Raw genomic sequence first — 13,084 nt, 5'->3', positions numbered from 1 at the left:
AAAAGGGATAATTCTTTTTTTAATAGGCTAGGTGGTTTTGAATAGCCTTTTTCCCTTAATAGATAATTGTCAAACTCCTCTTTGTATTTCCTCAGATTATATTTGCCTGGCAGTAAAATGTGTTTGTTGATCTGAAACTTTAAAGTTTCTGATCAAAAGCAAAAACTGAAGATCTGTGAGGAGGAAATACTTTTTCACATTCCTTCAAGTTTAGTTAAAATTCTTCAGCTTTTCTAAGTTTGACCTCATGGAGTAATTTTTAGGCGTGCTTATACGGGCCTTATATTGATTGCAATGTTCTTCTAATTTGTGACCGACTGCTTACACAAAAGTTCAAGTGATTGAGTCACTGCATTTATGGTCAATAAACAATGTGTTTTAAAAGTAAGATGTTAATTGGTTTTTGCTGCCAAATACTTATAATCCTGTTCTACTATCAGTTTTTACCCTGACAATATAGAAATCTTGATTTGGACTTCGATTAACGGACACTAAAATAAACATACACACGGTTTTATCAACACTGAGATTAACACAACAACCAGCTTAATGATTTTAACCATAGCATTTGATTGTTCTGCAGCGTGCTGCTTGTTCTTTTAATGAAGATAAAATGGCAACATCTGCACACATCTGACAAGTAAGATGTGGAGGACACACTCCAGAAACGTCATTAGTATGCATTTTTTACAGTTTGAATAATAATAAAAAATACAAGAAAGATGTTTGTGTGCATACCGCTCATCTGAAACGTCACCGGGAGCTATCAGTCACACGTAGAGATGAGTTGACTATCTGGAGGGAGAAACGGCAAGAATAGGGATTTGCTGTGTCTTGTGAAGCACCTTCATTCATGCGTAGCTCCAATGACCCAATAAATCATGGCCCTCAGGCTTTTGCAGCCCATCTGCATCCATCCTGAGCGTCCACGGTTTGTGAGAATGTGCAGATCAATTGTGAAAGCGCTCCCTAAAGGGAAGTACGCCACTATGCTGTTGCAGGTCTGAGTTTCTGGCTTTTTTGCTCTTTTGCCACATATCTTAGCTGCCAGCTGTCTGCTGAGTAGAAAAATGAAATGAGGCCAAAATTCTTACTGTCAGACAAAAATAAAGCTGCTTTCCTGGTATACCTGCGAGTAAGAAGAGATGTCATCTCACCTTACGGTTCATTTCACAAACTGTGCTTGCTGCTGAGATGCTGAGCTTCAGGTTTTGCAGGAGACCTCTCTGAGGGAAACGACTGTCCAGAGTCTTGTCTGGACAGCACTCTACTTTAAAATATCTTTTTGTCCATACCTTCTTCTTTTTCTCTTTTCACTGAGTTGATGGTGCATGTCTTTCTAGTTTACCTTGAAAGAGAAGCTCTGTTCAAAGAATATAAGAAATGCAAGTTTTGTGTTGCTGTTGATCTTTCCCACATCACTGGCAAATTCTTTAAGGATGTTGTTTTCCATTTTTATGGTTTTCAGCATGGAATTGCATTTTGTTGTTTTTTTATTACTTTTTCTGATATGAAAGGGAACTGTATCTCATAAGGTTTTGTCCTACCATCCCTGCATCAGTTCCAGCTCATCTATGTGAACCACCATTTACACAAATGAGGTGCAAAATAAACTGACCCAGATCTTAGTTGTAATGTGCTTTACTTTTGAAATGTATTACAGAGATAGTCTTTGCTGTTGTGGCAGTGCTTTTTCCTTGTATCCTTGTATTTTATGACTTGATGTTGTACACATGGGTGTTATGCAGGCAAAATAATTGGTTTTAGTAAATCTCTAGGACGTTTTTATTCAGGGGGAGGGGCAGAAGGGCAGAGAGCTGTGCTGAGTCTATGAGGGTTAGACAGATGGCCTGTTCTGTTTACTCCTTTATATTTCAGTCAGTTATGATCTTGTTTATTTGGTTGCCCATGGACACTGATGACATTTTTGTATCACTTTTGGAATAGGGCATATCTTCTCAAAGCACTTAAAAATAAGGGAATAAGGGTGAAGTTATAACTTTGGAGTAGTCTGAAACAGTTTGGAGTTGTTTTTGTTCAGTACCTTTGGATACTGATAGAAGTCAACTAGCTTTGCTAAAATTCACTTTTAAAAACATTATTGTTAATACTCTGCATTTGGAAATTTGAAGAGTATTGTTTTTTAGTATTAAAATATTATGGTATTTTAACTTCAAATAAAAATACCACAGTTTCATAGTGTTGAAATATTTACACAAACTTTTGAAGTTGCTTTAATTTTATTACAGGAGCACAACAATCACTCCCATCTTTTCTAAAACATTGATATAGATAAGAGTTGCCTCTTATCTATATCAATTTGTTTGCTTTGATGCAGAGACTTGAGCAAAAATGTAGAATGAACACCTGCAGAAAATAGCAGTAATTGGAAGTGGTTATTGCACAAAATAATATCCAGAAATGCATATAGGCTAGACGACTGCTTTTCTATTCTAGGTCAGTGATTATCACTTGAGTAAAACTACATTGTGACTCAGAATGAAGCTGCTGTATGAATATTTGAAAAAGGTTAAAGTATGAAAGTATAAGCACTAAATAAAAGCACCAGCACTATAATATTTATTTCAGTATTATTATTATATTTATGGGTGGAAGTAGCGATGACCCTGATAAATGAGTGTTTACCACAGCAATGTGTGCAACAGTGCTCTGCTGCTCTGGATCTGAATGAAACTTGAAAGGTTCTGGGGCCACTGATAGTTGTGAAAGCCCCCAATCTTCCCATTAAACACAGACCTAGTCACTAACCTCTCCTCAGGGGCAAAGAGGCTTTAGTAACCCAGTCTATCCATGTTGACCTGATTTGGTTTGTGTAAGTGTGTGTTTTTGTGTTTATACCCCATGAGTGTGTGCATGAAACAGATTAGGATGGTGGGTGAGTGGGTCTCTTTGACTGCCGACACGTGTGTCTCTCAGTGAAGATGTAGGGCACTGGGAGTTATGTTTTTGTTTTTTCCAGAGTAAGAGACCCACATTGCTCTGCACATCCATCCCCCATCCCCCATCGTTTTAAAAATCTGATTGAGTAATTTCTTCAGCAACTTAAGTTTTTTTCCAAGAGATTTACTCTGAAAGGATTAACTGCTTGCCTCTCTGTGAACATCCACCAACAATAGGTTATTTTTCTGGTGTAGGCAAACAGCTCTTAGTGCACAGTTTACAGTCACTGCTTTGGCCAGTCATGCAGATGGTTTACTTTCTGCTAACCAAAGCAGCCATCTGGAGATGAGCAACTTTTTAATTCACAATATTCCAGGACTGGCCAGATGGATGAAACATGCAGGTGCACAGTGAACACATGTACACTTGTCACATGGTTGATTGGAAATGAACGAGTCTAAATGAGTTTGAGGAAACAGCCTTGTGTTTTCCCTTCGTTGGCTTCACATAATGCAGATCCTCCATTTGCTATTCACAGCATCCTGGCCGTCATCCCAGCATCCCCTTGTCTCTCAGGGACGCTGTATCTGTTTCCCCCAATTTGTTACTTAGCCAGGTCTTATAGCTGCAAATGTGCCAAAACCTAGGCACAACTACAGGTTGCATCAGTCTGAAATAATAGTATTCATAATACTAATACTAATAATCATCATAATGAAAAGGAAAAGTAATTCGTATCTTTTCTGTCCCTGCATTAACTGGAGCACCAAGTCATTTGTCAACTTGGCAGTAATCAGATGAGACAGTTTTTTTTTCCACCCATCTGCTTTGAATACTGTTGATTTGTATTCATAATGCTGTTTATGGTGTCATTAGATTTACTTATTAGTTATTAGAAGACAACAGAGAAGTAAAAGATTAATGGTATGTTTTTTTTCATGTTTTTTTTGTTGAAAATAATGAAATGAGAACGGATCAATAAATCTGCAAATTTAAAAAAAGAATCTGCTCATATATTTGAAATGTATTTTTTTTCACCAGTTATGATATTGCAATGCATATTTTGTTATTTACAAGTTCAATAATTTTTGGGCTGTAATGTTCTCTTCCATCTTAAAAATAGTTAAAAATGTGATCAGCAGCAACAGTGAAACATTGAATCTGATGATGAAATGCCCTCAGCGTCTGTCCCTCATTATCTGATTGGACAATAAACAGAGAGTTTCTATACTGATACTGATGTTGGATTGAAATGGTTTGATTTCTTCTAGAAGAAAAAAACAAAAAACTGTGAAACTACTATGCTGTGTCACTCTCAATTTTTTTTCTGCTCTCTTCACAGATATGCATATTCATAAATTCTTAAGTGCCTTCTTCAAAATCTAATGGAAGAAAAATCATTAACTGGGCCTGCTATGGTGTCCAGATTGCCAAAGTTTGGTGGGCGCCCCACAGGTGGTGGGAATAGTCCTGTGTGCAATGGTACCACACAGTCACCTACATCTATGCAGGATGGCAAGACTAATTCCCATGGAACACGCTCAAATGGTCTGATCCGGCCCGCTCCACCTTACCTGAAATGGAAGAAAGATGATGGTATGAACTCTTCTAGCCCCAGCACACTTATGATTCCATGGGATAGAAATGAAGAGAAGGCACAATACCATGTGCCCTCATTACCTGAGGTGAAAAGTAGCTCTCAATCAACACCTAAGATGCGTAGGTCAGGTACTTTGATGGTGGCTACCTCCAGCCCAAAAATGGTTCCCAAACAACTGACAAAGACAAACCCCAAAGTGACAAAAGTTGGTCAAAACCAACTGAATGGGCTTTCTAAAGTAACCTATTGTACATCTGGCATTCCGGCTCGAACTGGGTCGGAGTCACGCCTTGTGCGGCCAATGTTAGGCACTAACTCTCCAAGAAGCAATTCTCAGGATAGCCTATCACAATCCAGAGAGAACCGAAAGATCTTGACGTTGGACCACATGGTGCGTTCAAACAGTTTCACTCACTTCAAACAGATTCCCTCCCCCAACTGTGAGCCGATGACACGGTCCTTCTCCTTTAATCGGGCTGTGGAGTTAGCCAAACCCCTGGCCAACACCCAACTTCGGCCTCCTCGCAGTAGTTTCCTCAAGCCACCACGGGTCAGCAACGGAAGATTGTGTTTAGCACTAAGCAGTAACCTTGGAGATTCAGGTTTTCAGTACAGCAAAAGCCTTCCAACTGACTCACCGTTGCCTAACCCATCTTACCTTGCCATGCCCACCACTCCACAAGGTTTGAGGAAACCTCAGCTTCCTAATTCTGTTTTGACAAAGTCACTGACAAACAGTGTTGGATCTTTAGGTTACAGATCGGGTTCAACCACACAGGGCAAACAACAGACATCTCTGTTTCCAGATCAGCCCAAAGAGGGTGTTAGATCTTCTGTCTTATCTGACTCTGGTGGACTTCTGAGGATATCTAAAGGGTCTGAGCCAACCGATGAAGATGGGAAAGTAGATTCATCCAGTTACAGTGGTGGAAGCTCTGGAGTTGAAAATGGCACTCATGACCAGAGCTCTGTTCAGATGGCTACCGAAACCCTGGAGGACATGTCCTTATCTTCTGCCTCATCGCTGGAAAGAGGTGACACCAGTGAAGAGAATCTAGATGATTGTGACTCTGCAGGAGATGTTTTTAGTGATGGAGACATTCCTGCCAGCACTACTCAAACCATCTTGCAGAGGTCTTCCAATGACAACATAAGCTGGGAGCCTGTAGATCTGACAGGTACAATACAAACCAAGAAAATGATTTGGTTTTCTTGTTATTTGAGATTTGACATGACATATTGCCTACGTTTATTTGCTTTTTATAGAAAATAAAGAGGAAAGCCCGATGCAGAAATCGCAAGAATCTACGCAGGATTCGTTGGTGTTGTCTCCTGCGCAGAGTGATGCTCCTCAGGGTTTATCAGTGGAGCTGTCTCCCTCCAATAGCTCTGGTGGGACCTATATGTGGGATGAAGAGGGTCTTGAGCCTCTTGGGGAGCTCAAGTCTCCACTAGCAAGTTTTGAGGATTCGGAGATCAACAGCATGGTGAGGCCCATAATTCCAATTGTATTGATTTTAATATTGTGTAGACTTTTTAGATCTTTAATAATTAATTTTGACTCTTATGTCATCAACAGTTATTTACAAAAAAAAAAAAATGATTTCCTTCTGCATTTGCATTTCCTATCCTCAAGCAAAAACAGTTTCTGAGGACAAACTTTTTTTTTAGAAAAGCTGTTTGTGGTGTATATGTGCTGACTAGAAGTCTTGATGTGATCAGCTTTGATAGGTATTTTCCTTTCGAACCTAAATAAAAAAAAGAACCACAGACAACGTATATGAATTTCATGTAGAGCTTTTGCAAAAGGAGAAGGCTCTATCGAACTTCTCCTCCGAGCAGTTCTACAGAACGTTCTGATCTGCTCTGACAAAAACTCCTCCTTTTATTGTCAAAGAAGAACAGGCAAAGGGGCAGTCAGGAAAACAACAGAGGTCGTAAAGCTTCTAACCCAAACATCTAACAACCTAGTTCCAGATGTGATATCTGATCAAAGGTCTGAGCCCGGTTCAAATCTCGGTCAGTACTGTCAATAAAACAAAATACGACTGTTCACAGGTAGTTACTAAATTAGGAGGTGCGTAAAGTTGAACCGACAGTAGTGACCTCCATACACATGTAAGGAAGAGAACACTTTAAACAGAAAATCACAATGATCTATAGGTTGAATGTGAACTAAAGTAAGAATAAAATGATAATACCTGATAATACTTGAATATAAAACCTGATAGAATATGAATTTACTTTAACATGTGTTCCACTTAAAACATATTGACTCTGTAAACTTACGTAAATACCATAATCTTCACGTCCAAGTATTTAAATTAATCCATAGAGTCTTGAATTTCCAAGGTCTGTAGAATCATTTTCCAATTCAGCATGAAAGTTCGGTTTTCATTAGTCGGTTATGCATTAATTATGTATTGCATTTATATTTCACATCTTAAACTTTTTTCAGTAATACCGTTTTACTGTGCAGAAGTCCATTAATCCATTTAGAGGTAATTTACGTCAATTATGTAAAAAGTAATGGGGCAAAAAATAGCAAAGAAGAGCAAATTGGCATGATTCTCTGCTGCAGGTTTTCACTGGTGTTTTGATGCCAAGGCCTCTCGCTCTCTTGGAAGCTAACACTAATCTGCTTTTCCGGCCTTACTTTTTCTCTCTGTATCCCCGTACCAGGGTATCTGATCTTGGTAATGAATAAAGAGCTTTAAAATAAGCTGGAATTTAAATTATGTAATAAGCTTCGGGGCGTTAAATATGTTCATATTATGATTTTGAAAGAACTCCTCTGGACAAATAGCGGAGTTTATCTCAAAACAATGGACTTATAGTAACTGGAAAAACCATAATGGTACAATGTGTTTGAAACGTTTTCATGAACTGTCTGTTTTTGCTTAATTTTGTTAGTGCAAGCACACATGGGTTTGGCATGTGTTTACGATTAAGCAGTTACGCAGCATGTCATAAGAAGTCGGTGTGTTCTTTTGTGGTAGATCTGTTGAAGTGTTTTCATAGCTTGGGGTGAAACAAAGAGCTTGTTTGCTGTCCAAGCATTATGAAGAGTTTCTAAGACAACAACTGCTGTATTTTGCCATCTTGAACTCTAAACTAATCTAATCTCTCTAGATAAAACTATACAGCACAAATGTTTTCATAATGTCACAATTAAGGCATTAGTAGGCACTTAGTAGAGGGCTTTAATTGGACTATAAAAAGCACCTTATACTGATTACATCATTCAGAAGAACTGCAGCGTTGGAAAAGAACTGTATGTTTAAATGTGAGCAATCAAAGCCAAAAAAGAAGAAACCTGCTGGAAAGAAGATATTTACATACGCTGTACAAAAACATTTTCCTCAACATGTCTCTCTTCTCACTTCTGTCTTATGTTTACCAGTATAAGTGACCAAAATAAAATATTAAGAAAAAAAATATTTACATTTTATAAATGCACACTCTTCATGAGAGAGTGATATAATTGGGAGAGGTTTATACAACCTCTTTAACTCTGGCCACAGATTTTCATTTGACTTGAGGTCAGAGCTTTGTGACATCTTTGGCAAAACATTGACTGTTGTTTACACCAGTTGGTGAAGTGCACCAGTCCCTCATGCAGCAAAGACGAAACATGACGCTGCTACCTTTGTTCTTCACATTAAGGTAGGCTTTTTTAGCCTTGCATGCACTCCCCATTTTTCTCTAAGTGAAAATGGGGAGGAATTTTCACTTATGCTGCTAAGTGTTTCAGCATAATTCAGCATAATTGCTGAAACACTTACATTGGAGTTTGTTTGTTTTTTAACACATTGTGTGTAAACATCTAGTTTTAGTCATAATTGAAACTAGATTCAATTATGAATGTGAGACAATAAGTCTCACATTGAGCTGACTATATAGGCCATTCCCACATCAGTGGTAATGTTCATTTTCCACCCTTTGGTGGAGCCATGTGATCTAACATCCAATAAATCAGTGGAGAACTCATTTAAAGCACTAATGTGCTTTTGGTAGCTTCCTTCCCTTTTGAGTGAAGAAGGCACACAGTCCTCACTTTGGGGTATTGAAGGTCTGATGAGTGAGTGGAAGCTTAGAGGTGAAAAAGAAGTAAAGGGAAAAAAGGGCAGAAGCAGAAAGAGAGCAGATGTAGAGGCTGATTGCTGATGTGTGAAGATTGGTTCTATGGGGAATCTGCCTGTGAGATATTTAACCAAGCTATTTGATTAGAGGAAATGAATCCACTTACTGTAATTGGATGCACTGAGCTCCTCTTATCCCCACCCTTTTTGCCATTTCCTCTCCATCTGTTTGAATATAACCCCTCATCATTCCCTTGTTCTCTTGAGTAAATAGTTGCTTGCAATGAGCTAAAGAAAGCAGCAAATGCCACTCTGTACCAAACCAGTGTTTGTGTCACAAACAAGCCTTGATTCTTGAAGATTCAAGAAACATGATATTATGGTTTCATAACTTGTTTGAGGTGAATGCATTTACAAATGCATCTTTTACCAGATTTTTTGCTTCATACTTACGACTCAGAAAAGATCTTGGTAAAAGGAGGAGCAGGTTGAATTGCTGGTAAATAACATTTATATGTTTAAAAAATTGCTTTTCTAGCTTATTTCTTGGAACACAGACTGAGCCAGAGATAAACCTGCTCATTTTTGCTGTGGTCACGTAGCCAAACTGCAGTGGCTTGCTCAACCCACTTGGAGGCACTGTGCATCCTTTAAACAAAATACTGTATGAGCGTGCTTCAAAGCTTTTCTGTTTTCCGGTTTGTGTCTGCCATCCCTTTTTTTGTGTTGATTTGTGGCCGTATCTGCATTCATATAGCTTTTTGCAAAATTAAGGAGTGGGCTACCAGAGCTCATAATGAGATTCCCATGATGTGCCATGCACAGGAGCACAATACCAGCCTTGCAAAGTAGAAGCTGAAACTGAAAGCTACATCTCACAATTTCTGAGTGTTTTTTTTCCCAACCCTCAGCTCAGCATATCAGGCCTGGACAGATATTAAAGTTAAGCTTTTAAGATATATTTTAATGTAGTGAGATTTCTAGTTTTGATTTGAAAGATATCAGAGGTAAACAAGGTACAAAAAAGTAATATACCAGTAGATACAAAAGATGCCTTGAACGATTAATCTTTTACTGGCCATTGCAGATTTTCGGTTTTCTTTAAGATCTGACCTGCTGATTCAGATTCAGCTGCAGGTTCTTTATCAGAGAGAGTAGCTTTGAATTACATCTGGAATTACAAGATTATCCCCATTTGTTCATCTTTACATGTGTCCATCAAATTTAATATAACAGATTTTTACCACCATTTTTATCAGCTACCAAAAGAGTTCACAACCGTAAATTATTTTACTTGATCCCTTTCAAGACTGAAAATACGGGGAGTTTTATGTTTGGTGAATTCTGCATAAACTGAAACAAATGAAATACAAAACAAACTATCCAACCTGCAGATTAGCAATCAGACCCCATTAAAAGAAAATATGGAAATATTTTGGTGCATTTGCAATATTTTCTGCTGTTTATTTACTTCTTGTTTCAAAGTTAATGATTTTCCTATTATTGTATCGTAATACATTGTAATATTTGTATTTAAAGATGTCACTCATTTTCTACCATTCTGCCACCATCTTAGTTTTGTTTTGCCTTCAAATATATTTTGTTTGCCTGGGAATGTATTTTCTCTGCCTTTTTCATCTTTTCTACCCTTCTAACAACTGGCTAGAAAAACCCCCAAAAACCAAACAAACAAAAGACATACTTTGGTTGTATAATACTCCGGCTTCCTTCTATGCCTTTTCTCAAAGCTTCAGAAATGCTCGAGCTTCGTCTTATGCCTATTTTGTTTTTCCTAACATTGGGCTTTTGTAGTCCCAGGTTGAGACATGTTAAGTCATTGGTGTTTAAATGAATTAAGTTCTTAAGTCTTTTTGTCCACAGAATGCTCAATCCTTTAATGAACTTGCTTCCAGAGTGCGAGCTTCACTATTTCACTGGCGAGGCTTGGAGCTCGTCTGCCTCCGTTTGTTTTGTTAAATGACAGAAGCAGCTGTTTGAGAGAAACTTTGGTGTTTTTATGTTCCTCCGCCGTTCATCACCACCACAATGTTTCTTTAAATGGCCATTTCTTGGCCTAATGTTAGGAAGCGGATTGGCAATAACAACAGATTGCAAAAACGAACACAAAACCACTTTTCACCATCAAAACCAAGTGGTTTAAATTAAATCAATATGTATTGACTGTAAATTTCACTGTCATTGCTGTGACTGGCCATAATGGTTTGCCGAGAGTGTTCACTCAAGCTTTACCTTGCTGCAAAATATTGTTTTGGGGAAAATAAACGTAACATGATTACTTTCGATGATGGATGTACACCAGCCAGCCGCAGTCATAGACATATAACCGCTAATAGGGGAGGTTTATAGCTGTCATATTGCTACAGTGTCATGGTCAATCAAATCAGTTCCACAAGTAACTCAGTGAATTAATTTGGTTTGATACACACATTAATAAGCATTACTTAATAAATGATCATTTGTTTACGACATTTTATTCGGAATGTGAAAGATATAATAATTTATTCCAAATAAATCTATTTGTTAACCATTTACTTCTGTTGACAACTGAATTTAATTTCCATGAATATCAGAAAAAAAATATGCTATAGCCTCCACATTAATGGAGAAGACTGTTGACATCCATCACAGTCGTTGGGACTCTCCACAAATAGTGTAATCCACAGAAGGTTATTGCTTGTCAAATACAGGCATATATTGGAAAGTTGAAGGGAAGGAAAACATGTGGCAATAAAGCATTCATAAGCAGCAAGAATAACTGAAATCTTGAGAGAGTTGTTAGGAAAGTTTTTCTTTTTTTAAGATTCACAAAGTGTGGACTGTGGCCGGAGTCTGTCTTTAAGAGCCGCAACACCTTGTGACGACATTAGAGATCTGGCCCCTTTTCTAGATAAAATTAAGTTTTGCATTTCTTTTTGAATTCAAGTCTTCAGTACCTGGAGTGATAAGCTAAAATGTACGGAAATTAAGTTGGTTTAGGTCTGGTTTGAAGTTTCCATAAATCATTGGTGCTTTGTTGTATTAAGGTTCACACAGACAAAAGTACAAATACCTGCTTTTATCATCATAGCTAAATGACCAGAAAATTATTAACCATGACGAGCAAAATTATAGCAAAGAAATTATAGCACCATTGGCATGTTTTCACTTTTATAATTGAAATACTGAAGTAAAATTACATCAGGATAATATTCTAGTAAACTGAGATGGACCTCTACACGAGAAACTTTCGCACTTTACCGACCGCTGACTTAGTGTCTTTTCTCTAAATCTGTTTGCAAAGAAGCGAAAGCTACAAATGACATGCCTGTGTTTTAAATTACATTCTATAGCTGGAGATGTACTTTAATACACTATTTTGATACATACAGAGGGGGGAGCTGGGAGAAAAAAAAATAGAAGCCTATACAAGCATTTTCACATAGCGTAGCTATTACTGAAATTGTAACCATTTGGGCACATCATTACGCCGTATTTCTTTCTCCCTTCTATCTTATTCAACATGCAGCAGTCTCATTACATTTCATGCCTGCTATTCTTCTGTATGTAGTATTTCCAGCATCGTTGTCCCCTTTTGTCAGTGTTGCTGATTTTTGGCAAGGCTTGTGTGCCTGACATCAACTTGAATACAAGTTAAAATCACTTTCAGATTACAGCCAAATATAACGTGATTGGGAGATGAAAACATGGATTTATCTACTATGTTTAAATGTCGTCTGTCATTTGTCATACAATTTTAAAGTGTTCTTGTTCCATATATTATACATGAATAAAACTGCACTCAGTTTTTTATGGTTAGCATACATGTTGGACAACAACTATCACAAATAAAATCATCTTGGAGCGATGAAACAACGTGTAAACAGCTCAGACACCTCGATTGTTTGCTGTGCCTCTTAACAGCTTCCCGTTCTGGCACATTTCATTTTGTTATCTAAAGGTCAGTCTGTTCCTGACTAAAATTGTGTTTTTATCACAGCAGTACATATGTGGCGGTTCAGTACACAACACAACATATATACAGTGTTTTCACTGTGCCACAACAGCGTCTTGTTATTCTGTCAGCAAAACAAAAGAAAATGTGAAAGATAGATAAATCACGGAAAAAACACACAGCTGAATCAATGGTTTTCTAACTCTATTTTATTCCTTGCTGCAGCTGCCATCATTCATTTAACAGTTTGGCACAGTGTGCTTCCTCTGCATCGCTTGTGTCTGTCCCTGAATGTTTGCCTGTGCGCTGCAGAAAGAAATGTGATTTAAAAAAAACAAAAAAATACTCCCAATATCCAAATGCTGGATGCAATATCCAGATTATCATCTAAGTGTCTGATATTCTTTATGTCTATACTTGCCTGAGCCTTGTTTGTATTATTTTTTTCACCTCTGGCAAACTCATGGATTGCCAGTGATCAGCGATTCAGGCTACATTTTGAAATTGCGTAGATAAGTAACAGTAACTGTTACATCTATTAAAATAAAT

General features: G+C 37.7%; 1 protein-coding gene across 2 annotated transcripts in view; it reads left to right on the top strand.

Annotated features, from left to right (window-relative positions):
* Positions 1 to 13,084, top strand: part of ccser2a (coiled-coil serine-rich protein 2a) — a 61,010-nt gene that overhangs the window by 6,826 nt on the left and 41,100 nt on the right. For both annotated transcript variants that reach the window (XM_028007235.1, XM_028007236.1), the window contains exons 2-3: positions 4,244 to 5,679; positions 5,768 to 5,988. In XM_028007235.1, coding sequence (XP_027863036.1) covers positions 4,287 to 5,679; positions 5,768 to 5,988 — 1,614 coding nt within the window. In that variant the 5' untranslated portion in view covers positions 4,244 to 4,286. The remainder of the gene's footprint in view (positions 1 to 4,243; positions 5,680 to 5,767; positions 5,989 to 13,084) is intronic.

Source organism: Xiphophorus couchianus, chromosome 22 (assembly GCF_001444195.1).
Source record: "Xiphophorus couchianus chromosome 22, X_couchianus-1.0, whole genome shotgun sequence".
NCBI classification, from domain to species: Eukaryota; Metazoa; Chordata; class Actinopteri; order Cyprinodontiformes; family Poeciliidae; genus Xiphophorus; species Xiphophorus couchianus.
This window is presented reverse-complemented; position numbering and strand designations above follow the sequence as displayed.